Genomic DNA, 18,286 nt, shown 5'->3' on the forward strand with positions numbered 1-18,286 from the left:
AATTAGATATAGCAGGCCACCGGTGCAAACAGCAACTTATCTTGTTGAGTATTTGCTGGCAGAACAAGGAGCAATGTTTTGTGTGCAGGGGTCATTGAACAGACTTTAAAAAAAATTATTCTTTGGATATGTAGTAATGCAACATTGGGTTGCAAATTCATTTGCCAGATGGCAAGTTTCTCCTAGGTGGGTGGGATTTTTTTGCTGGTCTGGGACAAGTTGGTTAGGTGGATGGGCGCCATTCTGTGGTACCAGGAGCCAGTGGCAGATTTATAGGTACATGCAGTAGACACAGCTGAGTCCCCAACTCCACCCCAAGTTATTAGTATAAACCATGGATGGAAGCTACAGGAGGGCCAACATCAAAAACTGATGTGGGAGGCTTCTAGATAAGATTGCCCAGTCTACCTATTGCACTACAATGGTATCTTGGTTCTCAAACGCCTTGGTTCCCAAACACCGAAAACCCAGAAGTAAGTGTTGCAGTTTTCAAACGTTTTTTGGAAGCCGAACATCTGATGCGGCTGTCAACTATTGTTTCTGGGGCGCCTGCACCAATCAGAAGTCACGCCTTGGTTTTCGAACATTTCAGAAGTCAAACAGACTTCCAGAATGGATTAAGTTTGAGAACCAAGGTACCACTGTATTTGGTGCTTTCGGTTTTGATATTTATTTTGTGTTTTTGAGGCTTTTTCGGTTAATTTGTTTCTTAAGAGAAAAGAGATTGTTTTTTCTTAAATGTTTTTATTGATTTGTTACCCCAAAAGAGAAAAGTGTGAACATAAAACACACACACACACAAACACACACAGAGAGAAAACAAAGAATAAAAAATGCAAACCATAAATCAGGGGTCAGCAAATTTTTTCAGCAGGGGGCCGGTCCACTGTCCCTCAGACCTTGGGGGGGCGGACTATATTGGGGGGGGGGAACGAATTCCTATGCCCAACAAATATCCCAGAGATGCATTTTAAATAAAAGGACACATTCTACTTATGTAAAAACACGTGATTCCCGGACCATCTGTGGGCCGGATTTAGAAGGCGATTGGGCCGGATCCGGCCCCCGGGCCTTAGTTTGCCTACCCATGCCATAAATTGTCCCAGCCTGGAAGGACAAAAGGACAAAAATAGAGCACAGCTCCAAAGAGATAGTGAAATATTAACTCATACAAAGGTTTTCTTCACAAATAATAAAGATATATACAAATAAAAATATTCTCCACCCGTGAGTTCCATCGGTATTGAGAATAAAGTTTCTATATAGTCTTAAATGAGACACACATTTGCATATACCGGTGGCACTGAAGGACCTTGTGCCTCAATATTTAGTTTGTGAGATATGTTTTCAAGAAGGGCAACTTCCCCCACCACAACTTCATTTTCAACACATTCTTAAAGCTGAATGGCTACAAGTTTTTAAGTCACTTTCCGTTGCAGCATTGTGCAGAAGTTAAACATGGTTTGTTTTAAAACAAAACTGCACAGATGAGGCAAGAAAACATATGAAGTACCTCACAGAATCCGTCCGGCTTTTGCTACTACTATTGATTTTCTATCCCCAGCCAGCCTTATGAAGGCAGGAGCCTGCCAACAATCGTTGCAAATTTGCTTCTGCTTCCTTCAAATATTTATACCTCAAGGCGCAAATTCAGTCTCCATCCAACAGAGCACCTTGCAGTTGCTTAGGGTACTATATCAGGCTAATTGGACTGAGGTAAATATTGCAGCAAAATGTGCAGAACCTCTTATTAGCTTTCGAAAAAGATACTTCACAATTTAGGTCCCCCCAAATCCTCGTCATTGTCATTCGCATTCTCTGAGTGGATATCACGACACCCTTGCTTCTGAAAGGTCCTGCTGGATCTCTGGTCCTGGGTCTATGGCAGGGGTCAGCAACCTTTTTCAGCTGTGGGCCGGTCCACCGTCCCTCAGACCACGAGGTGGGCCGGACTATATTTTTTGGGGGGAAATGAACAAATTCCTATATCCCACAAATAACCCAGAGATGAATCCTTTGTAATAAAGTACAAGTGTCTCTGCGTCCAGTCCCTGTGTCCGTGGGCTTGCGCTACTGCGCATGTGCCCCACGGACAGCCGTTGGGACTTGGAGCGCAGAGACTGGAGCCGGGCGAAACTGTTGAAGTGGCGGGTGTGCGCGGGCACGCGGCGGGTGCGCGCTTGCGTGGACTTACTTCTAAGCGGCAGCGGCCGTTACAAGTGCCGGCGGGCGAGCGATGTCAAGCGAGAGCTGCTCGGTCAGCTCTGCGCGTGTTCCTGATGTTGCTAGGGCAACAGGGACGCTATGCGCAGAGCTGGCTACTTCATGCGGTTCTCGCGTTGCTAGAAAAACAAACCGAGATAGGTGAGAGCCGCTCAGTCAGCTCTGCGCATGTCCCCGTTGTTGCTAGGGCAACAGGGACGCAGAGCTGACAAAGTTTCTATAACTAACATTGAGGCAGAGTCGCCTCCCAATTTCTGTAGGACAAACTTTTTTTTTTTTGGGAAAAAAAACCCACTGGTGTGATCTATACCATAAACAAACATTGCTCAAACTCTGTTTTTAAAAATGTTTGACCACATATGTTCTAGCGCCCGTTAATTTAACGGGCTTAATGTCTAGTTTTAAATAAAAGCACACTTTCTGTTGTTGTTGTTGTTGTTGTTCAGTCGTTCAGTCGTGTCCGACTCTTCGTGACCCCATGGACCAGAGCACGCCTATCTTTCACTGCCTCACGCAGTTTGGCCAAACTCATGCTAGTCGCCTAGAGAACACTGTCCACCCATCTCATCCTCTGTCGTCCCCTTCTCCTTGTGCCCTCCATCTTTCCCAACATCAGGGTCTTTTCCAGGGAGTCGTCTCTTCTCATGAAGCACACATTCTATTCATGTCAAAACACCAGGCAGCTCCCACAAACAACCCAGAGATGCATTTTAAATAAAAGGACACATTCTACTCATGTAAAAACACGCTGATTCCCGGACCGTCAGCGGGCCAGATTTAGAAGGCAATTGGGCCGCATCTGGCCCACGAGCCTTAGGTTGCCTACCCCTGGTCTATGGGATATCACAGATAGCTTGTATGCTACCATGCGGGTGGTGGAAAAAGAAGAAAACCACCATACACACCAGTAAGGTAAAGGTAAAGAGACCCCTGACCATTAGGTGCAGTTGTGTCCGACTCTGGGGTTGCGGCCCGCATCTCGCGTTACTGGCTGAGGGAGCCGGCGTACATCTTCCGGGTCATGTGGCCAGCATGACTAAGCCGCTTCTGGTGAACCAGAGCAGCGCACGGAAACGCCGTTTAACTTCCCGCCGGAGCAGTACCTATTTACTTGCACGTTGATGTGCTTTCGAACTGCTAGGTGGGCAGGAGCAGGGACCGAGCAACAGGAGCTCACCCCGTCCTGGGGATTCGAACCGCCGACCTTCTGATCAGCAAGCCCTAGGCTCTGGTTTAACCCACAGCGCCACCTGCGTCCCCTATACACACCAGTAGTTTTTCTTCTTTTGTGAAACGCTAGGCTGGCGTACGTCCCGTCGCAAGGCCTGGGTCCCTACAAAAGTGTCCATTCTCCACAGGATGTTTTGAACAAAGCTAAATCATGCAAGGAAAGTGTAGGCACTAACAAGCCACAAATATAGTGACATGTTTTTTTCTTTCCTGTTACTGTTCCCCCACCCTCCATAAACAAGTTATGGCAGTCCAAAATGCCAGGCAGCTGAAATATTCATTGGTGTTGTCATTTTATGGGAAGAAGCAAAGACCAAAACTAGATGCAGGAAAATTGATTATCTTTGAAAATGGAATGTTACAAGCTGAGGGAAAGAATCTGTGCAAAGTGCCTGGCATGTTGTGTTATCTGTGCAGGAATTAATCGCATTAATCTTCTGCTTCATTAATACCGCTGGCAGGCTTTCGTTAAAATAATTAGAATCTTGCGTATACCTGCCGATATCAGAAAACCCCAGAGTCCTCGACATCATCTTTTCTGCCTTTCTTCATTCATACCTGGCCTCTCCAGGTAGGGTTGCGAGAGACTCCTGCCTGAAATCCTAGACTGTCATTGTGGATGGTATTGGGTTTCCTATGTTCCTACGATCCCTGGCAGCTAGTATATAGAGATATACTTCCTCCGATACTCAGGGGGTAATATAGCCACCATGCCTAATTTGTTAATTCCCTTTATAAAGTTGTCCAGGTTGGTGGCCATCCCTATAACTTCCATAAACTCGGCATTGTGTGAATAAATATTCCCCTTTGCCTGTCCCGAATTTCCTAATTTTCAGGTTTATTAGATGAGTCCTGCTTTTAATATTTTGAGAGACACAAAATCTCTGCTCACTCTCCACTTCCTACACAAGATCTCATTACCACAATCCAGACTCCAAGTGAAAGAATAGGTTAAGTGCTTTCAAACACATGATGTTCAATTTCTGTAAGTTTTTTTTTTTAAAGCAAAGTTGTATCTTTGATTTTGTTCTAATTGCAAAGTAATAGGTTGTGTTCAAAGTGAGGTTTATTGGGTTCGCCGTGCTGGAATGGTGGTATGGCTGGAATGGTTCATAGCTTTTTTGGGCGGCGGGGGGGGGGGGGACAAACAAACACAAGAGAGCCTTGTGACACCTTGAGCCTTGAGACATTTTCATGGACTGGAATCCATTTTGTCAAATCAATGATGTGCAGAGAGAAAAAGGCAACGTCAACAGGAAAGTCAAATGCCAACGAAATGCCAAATGTACAATTTGTGACGATGCCCAGAAAATACTCCCCAAAAATGTAAGGGGTTTTATGAAGCTTTCTTAGTTCCATGTTATCCCGCTAGAGCACATGCCCCAGAGATTTTGACTGTCTAGGGGCCTCCACAGGGTTAAATCTGTCACTGCCTGTACCCCCAGCCTTCCTGGAGGGAAGTCCCACTGCTGTATGCAGTATGTCAAGTCCAAAGTTCAACAGTCGGGAAACACAGTCTAGACTCAAACCCAAAGCACAGTCCCTAAGAGCAGGGGTGTCGCAGGGGGGGCGGAGGGGGCACGGGGGGCGCCCCTGCTGGGGGTGACACATCGGGGGTGGCCCCGCCCACTGGGCTTTTCTTTTACTTTAAAAAAAATATTTTTCTTTCTTTCTAGGCTATTTTCGGCACTGCCGGGGTGGAGCCGCAGGGGCGGCCAGCGAGGAGGGGTGTCACCCCCCCTCGCTGGTCGTCCCTGCAGCTCCGCCCCAACAACGCCAAAAATAGCCCCCTCTTCCAGTGGCGCAGCTCTGCGTGGAGGCAAGGGGCGGGCCAGTGAGGTAGGGTGCCACCCCCTCCTCGCTGGCCCGCCCCTTGCCTCTTTGCCGAGCTCCGCTGCTGGCTGGCTTGCAGAGCCGGGGCATGGAGAGGGGCAGGCCAGCGAGAAGGGACACCCCTCCTCGCTGGCCCGCCCCTCTCCCTGCCCCGACTTGCGCTCCGCCAAGGGAGCCCGGGCGGCGGATTCGGGAGTCTTTGCGGGCTGCAAAGACTCCCGAATCCGCCGCTCAGCACCTCCCGAATCCGCCGCTCAGCACCCGCCGCTCAGAGGCTAAGAACGCCCCTGCCTAAGAGGTCCTGGAACATCCAAGCTGAGGTCCATCAACACGGACATAATGAAATGCTGGGTGGAGTTAGAGCAGCCTTTCTCAGTGTTTGGGTCCCCCAGATGATGTTGGACTACAACTCCCATCATTTATAGATAGCAGGACCACAGTGGTCAGGGGATGATGGGAGTTGTAGTCCACCAACATCTAGGGACCCAAGGTTGAGAAAGGCTGAGCTTGATCATGTCACAGTGCTGCATTAATTCAGCCTCAGGTTTATTTTGGCATTGATCTCACGAATAGGCTTTTGAATTTAGTAGTTTTCTACTTGCCTAAGTAAGCTATAGCAGCAACAAGCAAGCCAGTTCCCACCTCTCTAGCCCTATGGCTTAGTTGGAAAGAGTCCCTGCTTCTGTGCATAACAAACAGTAAGTTTGGGGCTTCATATTCTGATTAACCATTGTGTTACCTGACAACGAGTCTTGTGGTCGACTGGTACCTCTGTTCAGATTCGTGATCTGATATGGTTTTTTAAAAAATTAAAGCTGAACTGGAATGTTTTGTCACTTTCTGTTTTGGCAGAATTCACAGTGTTGTTGTTGTTTCCCCACTGAAAAAATTGCCTGTTGTTGTTATTGATCTTTGGAGTACATTTCCATCGCTAGCACCCAGGTTGTCAGAAATTTCTGGCACTGTTTCTTAAGCAGCAAAGCATCTAGCATCTACAGGTCCAGCATGCGCATTAAATGAAACAGATGGCGACTCGATTTACAACCCCACGGCAAGTGACAATATAATGTTAACTAATGACATTTAATAGGCACCCCACACAAAAAAAAATACAGTTAATTGCATGCATGAAGTGGGCTGGGTTTGAGAAGGCACAAATTAGTTACTGCTGGGAATATGTTATGCAACGATGTGGAAACGGATACATCTTGTTTTCCTGTAGAATTCTTATTTTTCTGTACAATTCAAAAACGCATGCTGTCCAAGGAAGGGGGTGCAGGGGGTGCTGTTCGCCCCGCGTGTCATCCCTCAGGGGGTGACAAAATGGCACACCCCTGGGGGCAGCACTTGCCATGGTGCCTGGTCTACAGCCTGGGAGTGACGCGGTGGCTTGGGGCCCTGTGTTGCCCGAAATGGCAGCGTGGGGCTTGCGTCCTCCAGGCAGACTCTGTGGGCAGCTCCATGGGCAGCTCACTGGGTGCCCCCCGACTCCGTGGGCAGCTCACCAGATTGCCGCTGTGCCACCCCCCTGGATGGATCACCCTGCCCATGGGCAGCTCGCCATGGTGCCCCCGTGGGCCGCTTGCCCCTCCCCTCTGGGTGCTGGAGCAGCTAGCTACGCCCCTGTGTACATCAGTGAACTTTTACATCCCACCGGACTTGTTCAGGTGTGCCCACTGTCACACAACGTGTTGGAAGTGGGGGAGGAAATGAACCTGACAGACCCAAGAATTTGATGGCCTGGCGTCAGGGAACATCACCTGCCGCGAGATGTTTAGGTGGTATCAGCGTCATGAACTTTGACAGAAAGAAAAATTGGAAAAGCGGGGTAATTCCAACAAAAATGGAATGGCTTGCCAAACTTCTAGAATATTACAATATGACCAAAACAATGGAAGAAATGGGAAGGACCACAAGAGAAAGGACAGAAAAAAAACTGGAAAGCGTTCAAAGGGTATTTACAAAACTATGTTGAAAAGTCGGATCTCCTATTATAACAAACAGGTTCCGTTATAAATATTAGATATTAAACAAGTTGAATAACAAAGGAGAATTGTAAAGAAATAAGAAATGGGAATAATAGTGTGTTAAAAGAAAGAGAAAGGATAAGTGGAAATGAACTGCAGCTGAGTTGATTGGAAGTCAAGCACAGGGTGAGGGGGGTGTTGAAAGGTGGTGGGGAAAACAGATGTAAGGATGCAAGGAAAGACTGGTTGAGTTTTTTCATTTTTGTTCTTTATTTGTCGTTTTTGTTGTTGTTGTTGTTGTTGTTTTTCTTTAAATGAATGAATGTTAGTTTCTTTTGTTTGTAATAATGAATGAATGTTAGTCTATTTTGTTTGTAACATGCGAATGTATTAATAGTTGTATTGATGAATAATAAAATAAAGCTTTTTATAAAACTCTTTTAAAAAAAGAACTTTGACAGAAAGAAAGACGGAAATGTGGTTGTCTGGATATCAGCAAAGGTTATACCCGTGTTGAAATACGGCAGGATCAGGAAAATGATGTTCAGGAGCCATCAAGAAAAGATCAGCTGGAGATATCTGAGGGAATAAGGGGAAATGAAGTTCCACCAGATTCAGGAGCCAGCTTAGTATTGTTGTTTCGAATTAATGCAACCCTTCTAGCTTGTGCTTCTAGATTCAAGCAACAAATAGGCTTTGGAGCTCATTAGTGTGAATAAGAACATATGTTCACTCAGAAGGATATGAGAACTGGATTTAGTTGTTATCCTGAGCAGGGAGGCATGCGCCAGGCTTTCCAATTTTCACTAGGGACCACTTTGCTGCTTTCTGTATCTTGGGTTGCCAAATGTTGGGCTTGCCTGCTAACAGTAAGACTTTGGCAGTTGGCAGGCCTATCATGTATTCCTGCGGTCCAGCTGGATTCAGCCCAGATTCTTCTCTCTTTTCCTCGTGAGTGGATGCGAGAGATCAGTGAGTGGAGACTATTGAGAACCAGACTTAATGGAATAAGCTAGGTGGGAATGCCAAATTGTGTTTTGCAATCTTGCACCACAGGTATAAGTAGCCAGTGCCATAGTGAATCGTCATCCCCAGTGAAACCTTATTACTATAGTGAGGGACACAATTATTCCATCACAAGGATATTCTGTATTCTTCCCATATCCCCATAATATTGAGGCTAAAACAGAAGGAGTTCTTGTACCTTACATATAGTATGTGTGCTTAGAAGTTGTTCAGTGTACTCTCACCGCTGAAAGAGTAAGGAAATATGTGTTGTGATATTGATGTATTACATGCTGTTTATGAAATTCCTTCCAGTAGCACCTTAGAGACCAACTAAGTTTGTTCTAGGTATGAGCTTTCGTGTGCATGCACACGAAAGCTCATACCTAGAACAAACTTAGTTGGTCTCTAAGGTGCTACTGGAAGGAATTTTTTATTTTATTTTATTTTATTTTGACTATGGCAGACCAACATGGCTACCTACCTGTAACTGATGCTGGAGCCTTATTTGCCCCAACGGGGTTCCTCAAGTTGCGCCCGGTGAGAAAATGGAAGCAGTCAATAGACACTGAGGCTGCTGGCTTCAGAGAGAGAAAGATTTATTTCTGCATGCAGAGGCACTTGCGGTGTTCAGACATCCAAGCAAGTACAAAAAAGTCAATTTTCAGACAGTTCTTATAGACAGTTCCCTGGCTCATCTTCCCACCCCAGGAATCTTGTCCTTGTCCATCCTTGCCCATATAAGGAACATTTCCTGTTGTACATTTCCTGTTGTACATATAAGGCAAAAGGACATTTAGCCCTGAGTTGGTTCATGCGCACTCCAGCAAGGCCATCCTATCTGTCTCTGACCTAAACAATTCCTCTCTGTGCAAGGTTGATCCTCTACTGTTATCTCCAGACTCTTAGTCATAGCTTACACAGTAAGGAGTGCAATGCAGATCAAAGTTCACAGCAAAATCCTCCATAAGAAAGAGTTCTTTTATACTTCTGGACTAACAGTACATTCAGGTAAATATATACAGGTTAGCTAATTAACCCCTTCAATGCTATTTATGAGGTACAGTATATGGTAGCTGTAATTTGTGTGTGTGCAAGTAAATGTTTTCTACTGCAGAATAACAGCGGCATACTTTTTTAAAAGGGGTTTTTAAAATAACATTGTTACACAGCCATTTCATACTGCTTCAAAACACTCAGGACATGATGGTGGGAAAGCTGCTTTCAAACATCTTGAGGGGTTTTGCGACAAAGTGCGGCCTGGAAATCTGCCAGGCATCGTACTCCTGCAACATAGAGATAAGGGGTTGCATCCACCTTTGGGCCTGAGTTGGTCATTATTTTCATTGGAGTTTTTCTGTTGGATACCATTCATTCATTTTTCTGTTGGATACTTTTGGTGCACGCTAGAATTCCCAACCATGCTTAGCGCTAAATGCCTTGCTCTTCACGGTCCCTTGTAACACTAAAATAAACTTGTGTTTATAAAACTCTCTGGAGGAAAATTCAGGAAGCGGATATAAAGCAAAAGGACATGCCAACACCTAATCCTTCGCAGATCTTCAATTGCTAGTGAGCCTGAGTTTCTGCTTAACCACAGTGCATCTGCGCCCATTTGCCAGACCAAGCTGAAACACAATAAAGACTTGTTGCGGTCATTTGAAAGAACTGCAGGCATGAAAATCTATGATTTATGATTTATTCTGAGCGGCTTCACTCATGCTTTAAAAGCATTGATCACATAAAAGAGACAATGGCAGCTGACTCTCTTTCACCGAAGGCATGTGGCCACTTCTAGCATCTCTACCAGATAAGTCATAAATAGCAAACGGCAGACAAGGGCAACAACATTTTTTTGTGTATGTGAAGCACACTGTTCTATTCCGAAAGCCCTCTTCTTCTTTTGCCAGATGACTGATGGACTGTGTGCCCCATCTAATCTTGTATGGTGGATGCTAGTGCTGCAGTGTTAGAGCTATTCATTCTGCCTGAATTGTATATGGATGTTGAACGCTGCAGAAGAAACCTGCAGTGTTCAATGAATTGAATTGAATCAAAGGTACAAAATACAAACGCGAGAGTCTCTGTTATTCCTTCATTTCTCCCATGCTACATTTCATGCATTAGAACATCCAGTGTATTTATTATTAAGCAAAATCAATAAAGGGCAGGATCCTCAGAGCTGTGTGGAGAAGTTTCAAGTCTACACCAGGATCCCTGAGGTCCCTTTTTCACGCCCACGCATCTGCTTCCGAAAGCTAGGAGACCAGGCAAAGTTGCACCCAATGCAGTGAAAAGTGTTACAAGTAGAAAAGCAAATTGCTTACACGACTATTTGGCAAACCTGGAGATGCATCTTCTTATAACTAGTCTTTATAACTAATTAACTCTATACATGTTGAACAGAATTCTCTGTATTAAATAAACTCTGCTAGAGATTGCACTCTCCTGGAATGCTGTGTTAGTTTCAACTGTTAAGATGTTAAAAATCTTCCTGTCCCTCCTTTTAGAATTTCAACACTGTCTGATGATACAAAACACCCTTCATGCCTGCACTTTTTAGATGAGTCTATTAAAAAGCCATATTGGGAGAATGGAAATGCTTTTATGAAAGGCAGCCCTCTACCAGGGAGCTAGGAAAGCAGGTTATATAAGACGGTAGATTAATCCAAACTGCTGCAGTTGCCTAGATAACAACACCCTGGTGGAATCTACACACACGTTAAAGAAAACGCTGTGAAAATGCTTTTTTAAAAACGTTTTGAAAAATATATTGAATTTGCCATAGCTCACTGTCGCCATCTACTGTCAGATTTGTATATTGCACTTTGCAAAACGTTTTATTTGCAGCTGTATAGCTGAGTCCCCTTTTATGGGTTGTAACCATCATATACTCACAGCCCTCATATGCTGTTAATAGGATGGTGCAAGAAAGGGGATATTAATCTGAACACCTTTGGAATTCCAGATGTGGATTTGTGCTAATCAAATTCTTGTTTTCTGCTCTTAGGTTACGATCTTTGGTGAAGCAGCTAGAGAGAGGAGAGGCTTCTGTTGTTGACTTGAAAAAGAACTTGGAATATGCTGCTACAGTACTTGAATCTGTGTACATTGATGAAACCAGGTGAGTCTATTGTTTCAGTGTAGTAATGCTTTATTTTTTATCATTTATTTTTTAAGTAAACAAGAATTATACCTCATCCTATTTCTTGGGATTAGTGTGAGTCACACAAAGGTCATCAGTTTTACTTTTAATAAGAGAAAGGGACTGGTGCTCCTGAAAATGTCATGAACTTAATGATGTTAATTATTTAAAAAGTTGTCTTAAATAATGAAAAATGTCATTTCCTATGATATTTGCCATGCCCTCCAGACACTTTGTCCCATCTATGGGAGCCACAACTAGAAGTGGTGGGGCAGAGCCACATAGGAAAGAAAGAAAGAAAGAAAGAAAGAAAGAAAGAAAGAAAGAAAGAAAGAAAGAAAGAAAGAAAGAAAGAAAGAAAGCTAAAGGACCCCTGGAGGGTTAAGTCCAGCCAAAGGCAACTATGGGGTTGCAGCTCTCATCTCACTTTCAGGCCAAGGGAGCTGGCATTTGCCCACAGACAGCTTTCTGGGTCATGTGGCCAGCAGGACTAAATCGCTACTGGCGCACAGAGGACTGTGATGAGTGCCAGAGCGCACGGAAACGCTGTTTACCCTCCCACCGGAGCGGTACCTATTTATCTACTTGCACTGGTGTGCTTTCAAACTGCTAGGTTGGCAGGAGCTGGGACTGAGCAACGGGAGCTCACCCCGTCGCGGGGCTCAAACCGCCGACCTTCTGATCGGGAAGCCCAAGAGCCTCAGTGGTTTAGACCACAGCGCCACCCGTGTCCCAAAAAGCCACATCTTGACACAGGATTGCTACTTCTTACCTGGATAGGGCTGGGGTGGGGCAAGGCAGCAGTGCAATTGGGGCTGCACAGATATCCTGCAGGGCGTGCCCGATTGGTTCGAGTGGTGCACCCACATGCCACCCAACCTTGCCATCATCCTGCCCAAGCCCCATCCAGCTAAGCAACGCCAGCGTCAGGACAGAACTCTGCCTCACTACTGCTGACCACAACCACCCTAACTTTCCCCAAGTTCACACATTTCTTCTATATAAATTGCCTGCCCCAATATTATAATCTGGACATGCCTCTAAGAGGTCATCCGTCCAGCTTAATCACCATTGCAACATTGGCTGGTTCATTTATGGTCGCTGTTTACCAAGCCGGAAATGAATGTTTCGTCCCTCCAAACAGATTGGTCCTGTTTGAAGGGTTGGCCTTCCCCAAAGCAATAGTCACAACTTTGGCAGATAACATATTGGGCAGAATCCTTCTTGTCTCACAACATTGGGGGGGGGGTGTGAAGCGGTGCATTGCCCCCACCCCAGAACTATGCAATAACAGGGCACCCCATTAGAGGGGTCCAGTTGGAAGTCTCTGTCCGAAAGCCAAGGCATGTGGTAGATGGACCATAAGAGCTTCTTTCAGCGGCTTGGGAGGGTCATATGTGTAGATCTGTGGCTTACGGATGACCCTTTAATCCTGGGCTTGATACTGTCATGCTTCAGCCCTCTATTGGGGGGCTGTGAGGGATATTCACCCGATGTCTAAGCCAAATCCAACTTACATCTGGAATCAATAAAGTTTCAGCCAATTGGTTAATTCCAGAATGTTGTCTTGTCCAGTTTGTTCCCTTCTGGGCTCAGGTCTTGCTCCCTGGGGGCCTGGGTCACTGCAAGTGAGTCTGCAACTGGAATTTCTTCCATAGTTTTCTTAGGCAGACCAGGGTTATGGAAAAGTCTGTCCGGTTCCTAGTTCTTTAGCCACTTCACAAAGAAGTGTTTAGATGGTGGTCCCTGTAGAAAAAAACTTGGGGGAAAGGTAAAGGTAAAGGGACCCCTGACCATTAGGTCCAGTCGTGTCCGACTCTGGGGTTGCGGCGCTCATCTCGCTCTATAGGCCAAGGGAGCCGGCATTTGTCCGCAGACAGCTTCCGGGTCATGTGGCCAGCATGACAAAGCCGCTTTCTGGCGAACCAGAGCAGCACACGGAAACGCCGTTTACCTTCCCGCCGGAGCGGTTCCCTATTTATCTACTTGCACTTTGATGTGCTTTCGAACTGCTAGGTGGGCAGGAGCTGGGACCGAACAACAGGAGCTCACCCCGTCACAGGGATTCGAACCGCCGACCTTCTGATCAGCAAGCCCTAGACTCTGTGGTTTAACCCACAGCGCCACCTGGGGGAAAGAGACTGGCTTTTGGTCTAGCTAATATTGCTAGAGTGGGTTTAATGTTAATATTCTTATCTGTGCCTTACTTTATTTCCCATTTTGTGCAAGTATTTTTAACCTGTCTTTGAGATGAGGTAGGGTAGGCAATACCCACTGACACAGGCTGTTCATTTACTTTGTGGGGACCAGGTAGTGCTTAGGACAGGCACAGGCAACCTTCGGCCCTCCAGATGCTTTGGACTACAATTCCCATCATCCCTGACCACTGGTCCTGTTAGCTAGGGATCATGGGAGTTGTAGGCCAAAACATCTGGAGGACCAAAACTTGCCTATGCCTCACTTAGGAGACCACCATATACAAAAGTCCAATCCTGTAATTATCAGCCTGTGTTTTGAAAACCTGCCAACTAAGTTGGAATGCAAAATTGAGTCCCCGTGTCGCTTAATTATGAACAACCAGAGCTTTTTCCCACTTAAAAAAATATTTAGGGGTACTCCCATTTTGACTCAAGAAAATCACCATTTTATAGTTCAAATCGGGGAAAATAAATACAGTAAATGGACAAAAGCACAAAGATTCACAAAATGTTTAGGGGTATGCGTACCCCTGCGGCCCCCCCCCCCCGAAAAAAGCACTGTGAACAACCCTGCAAAGATCTTCCTTCATTGTTCTCACACTTCAGAAGTGAGCTACTTTAAAATCTGGGGGTACTGCGGCTGTCCATAGAAATAACTAAATGTCAATAATTTTCTACATTAAATTCACCTGAAAGAAAAAACAATCACCAACCAACATACCAGCAGATTTAATTAGGGGCTGGACATGTGTAACAACTTGTAAACAGGAGAAATGTTGCAAGAAAAATGCTGTCTCCGTGGAAATCTTTATTTAATGTGTCTCCCCTATCTCTCCCACAACAGGCGTCTGTTGGATACGGAAGATGAACTCAGTGATATCCAGTCAGATGCCGTGCCCTCGGAAGTACGGGATTGGCTGGCTTCTACTTTCACACGGCAAATGGGGATGATGCTGAAAAGGAGCGAGGAGAAGCCACGGTTCCGAAGTATTGTGCATGCCGTTCAGGCTGGGATATTTGTGGAGAGGTAACGGACGATGCATTTGCTCTTCACCAAAGAATAGTCAGATGTTGCAGTTTATAGATATTGCAGCTGTGCAGGTAGACATGAGCAACCAATGAAGGCCCAATATTTCATCTCGAGAACTGGCCAGGATCATGACTTCACTTTCTCCATCTCTGAATCAAAAAATGAGAGCCCTCTGAGCCAGTGTGGTGTAGTGGTTAAGAGTGGTATACTCATAATCTGGGGAACCGGGTTCGCGTCTCCACTCCTCCACATGCAGCTGCTGGGTGACCTTGGGCTAGTCACACTTCTCTGAAGTCTCTCAGCCCCACTCACCTCACAGAGTGTTTGTTGTGGGGGAGGAAGGGAAAGGAGAACGTTAGCCGCTTTGAGACTCCTTCGGGTAGTGATAAAGCGGGATATCAAATCCAAACTCCTCTTCTTCTTCTTCTTCTTCTTCTTCTTCTTCTTCTTCTTCTTCTTCTTCTTCTTCTTCTTCTTCTCTGAGGGCCTTCTGTTCACAATAATTCAAAAATGGCTAGCACTTATGATGCCATCACAATCCTGAATCATTTCAGTTAACCGGTTTTGGCATTTGCACCAGACTCCACTTTGAAATGGATTGCATCTCGGGCAAATGATGTCTGGGAGGAAACAGGATCCTTTTGGTCACCAGGCAAGGCTGCTATTTTGATAGCACAGCACAGAATGGTGCATTTTGCAATTATATTGGGGTGGCGGGAAGACTGTGGCAGTGTTTTGCATTAAAGCATTAACTGTAAAGGGAACTTCGTCTAACCTTGGCATTGAAATAACAACACACATTTACTTAGAAATAAGTCAAAGTGATGCCAGTGCTTCCAAGTAAGCATACTGGATCATCCTGATCCAGGGATTCTCTTCCACGTTTGGTTGGGATCTTTTACATTGGCTACAGCTGTTTTGTATAGGCAACATCCTGCGGGATCTTGTCTTGTGTGGAGGACAAGAGCAGAGCCAGTGCTCTGGCTTCTGAGCACGAAAACGTCATGGGGCCATTGTGTACCTTCAGAATAAAGGAAAGTTGTGCAGATTGGGGGTGGTGGTGGTTTTGCAGATTCAAACCAGCATGTGCAAGGCATGAATGATATGGTTGCATTGCTGAGGCAGTACAGGCAGCCTATATTCTGGCTGTAAACATTTTAAGTAAATGCTCACCTTCATCAAAGCACAACACATGGCAGTAGTTCCGCAGAGAGCTCTTTTGCGTGAAGCTATCTCTGGATCTGAATGGAATAGAAATCAATGCCGGTGGGAATAAAGGAAGAAAGGCCATTTGTTTTGCTTGGATAAAAACTATGTATTCTGAAGAGAACTCTATCGTGTGTGTGTGTGTGTGTGTGTGTGTGTGTGTAATTAATTTATTTTATCTTGACAGAATGTACAGACGGACATCCAATATGGTTGGACTTAGCTACCCACCAGCTGTAATTGGAGTGCTAAAGGTAATGCCAGTGTTGGTTCTCTCTTACGAAACACTGAAATGACACGGAGTTCTCATGTAGAGTTCTGTGCATGCTCTGCCTTTCATTGTGTCTGAAAAATAATTTAGCTTACATCATACAGGGAGACAAAATGCAGCAGAGAGAAACAGTCCAGAAGTTACCTGACGATCTTCGGTTCATTTTTATAGCTAAACTAAGGTGTGATATCTTCTGTATGTAAACAGGAAGTAGAAAATGAAGTCTTGAGCAATACCCTAAGCATCAAAAATTATAACAGCCTTACGTGGGCTACAGCGGTGCTACTACAAGAAGTATGGTATGCAACAATGCTGTTACCTAAATATGCACCTTACTTCTCTATTTTAAGAGGACTGTAGATTGAGCCTTTAATGTGCATAGCTAGCAGCCATTGTGCACAGTCACCAGGCCTCCTGGAGAATGTGCACACAGTCCTTTCACGAAGAGCAAACTGTGTACATTTACTGGTCAGTATATGTAGTCTCCAACAGGCCTTGGGAAATGTTCATATATCAACTGAATTTTGTACACCCCCCAGGCAATATACACATTTTCCATTTAGTATGCAGAGTCTCCAGGAAAAAACACTTTATTTATGTTTCTTGTTCAGAAGCAGGGTCGGCCTGAGACCCTTTGGTGCCTAAGGCAAAACACGCCTCCAATGCCCCCCATCCGAGATCTGAACCACCCCCCCCCATGGGGTGGGAGGAGAATAGTGGCAACACAGCCACTCTGTGGGAATGCCCCCTTTTCACCAAGAGTCCAGGCATTGTGGCTGCTTTCCTCATCTTCGGCTCTGGGCTGTGTCTTCAGCTTATCCAAAGCTGAGTCGGAGGCCACGGTCGCAGAGGTCGGATCAGGACCTCCCACCCTCTGTGGAGCATGCCACCTGAGGCAGGGCGCATCAGGCCACCTCACTGGTGTGCCAGCCATGCTGGCGCAGCAAACTAGTTTATAGAGGCTGCAAAGCAGACCCCCCCCCCCGGCACACTTTTCTCACCATCTTGCACCCCTCAGAACTGGCTGCCTGAGGTGGCTGCCTCAGTCTGCCTCATGGTAGGGCTGGCCCTGTTCAGAAGTGTGCAACTTGTGCTCCCCAGCCTGCTTATGGCCCGGGGCCTAATCTCCCTTCACCCACCCATTGATCAGCTGGGCCAAGTCAGCTGTTAAACATGTACTGACTGGTTCAGCTACAAAGCAGAGGATGCTGTGAGCATGAGAAGGAACAGATTAGGGAAAGTAGTGGAACCTGAACCCCTGCTACCTGACTTACCAACTTAACCTGCCCCACTAGGTTGTTTTGAACATAAAACGGGGCAAGGATTGCCTAGCTCCTTGGAGCAAAGACAAGACAAAAAATAAAAATAAACTTGAATGCATCGCTGTATTAAACACATGCATGTTGGGAAGAAGGACCCAAGGCCAGCCTTTTGCCTGATAGGATTTTCTGCCTCCCACCCCTCAGTTCTTTTTTTAATATTATTGGATGTCCATTAGTATTCTATTCTACAGTTGCAGTTTGAAGCAGTAGCACCCGACCTGCTTTTTATTTAGAGCAGCTCACATGGGAGCTTAGCTGTAAAGTGTCTGGTTCAATCCTCAGCACCTCAGGCTGGCAAAAGGGATTTCTCCGCAAAACCCCAGATAGCTGAGATTGCACTGGTACAGCGGTTGTTGGATTATTGTTTATTCCCCAGCAAGAGCCGACGTAAACAAAAGTCAGTAAAAACCAATCCTATAGCGTGCCAATTGTAGAGGTTTGGAGGTTTGGAGCTTTTAGAGTTAACAAGCTCAACCAGATTGTCCCACCCACAGGAGGAAGAGCGTCACCGGAAGATGCTGTGTACTGTTGTACTTTGTAATGTGATACTTGTTTTTTCTGTGTCCGGAGAAGGGAGAAGGGAGAAGACAGCAACATGGCTTGCGTCTCTCCAGGAATGTAGATTTATGCCTTGTAAATAAAAGCTTCTAGATTAGAAAGAAGCCGGACTTTGTTTTCTGTAATATGCTGGTATGCACACACACCGCTGCGTGAGATAAGAGAAGATAACTCTGCTGATAGCACAGGTGAAGCGAGCAAGGAGAACGTACAGGAGAGGTACGTGCGCTGAAGGAAGCTTGCTGGACACCATTAGTGTGCAGAAGTTGGTTTGAAGCGTTTCCAACAATCAAAAAAC

The 18,286-nt window shown here is 45.6% G+C and overlaps 1 protein-coding gene across 2 annotated transcripts in view; it reads left to right on the top strand.

Annotated features, from left to right (window-relative positions):
- The window catches only part of PDE1C (phosphodiesterase 1C), a 244,296-nt gene that overhangs the window by 164,389 nt on the left and 61,621 nt on the right, over positions 1 to 18,286 (top strand). For both annotated transcript variants that reach the window (XM_033165414.1, XM_033165413.1), the window contains 3 exons: positions 11,269 to 11,382; positions 14,446 to 14,628; positions 16,025 to 16,091. In XM_033165414.1, the coding sequence (XP_033021305.1) occupies positions 11,269 to 11,382; positions 14,446 to 14,628; positions 16,025 to 16,091 (364 nt within the window). The remainder of the gene's footprint in view (positions 1 to 11,268; positions 11,383 to 14,445; positions 14,629 to 16,024; positions 16,092 to 18,286) is intronic.

This window comes from Lacerta agilis, chromosome 12 (genome assembly GCF_009819535.1).
Source record: "Lacerta agilis isolate rLacAgi1 chromosome 12, rLacAgi1.pri, whole genome shotgun sequence".
NCBI classification, from domain to species: Eukaryota; Metazoa; Chordata; class Lepidosauria; order Squamata; family Lacertidae; genus Lacerta; species Lacerta agilis.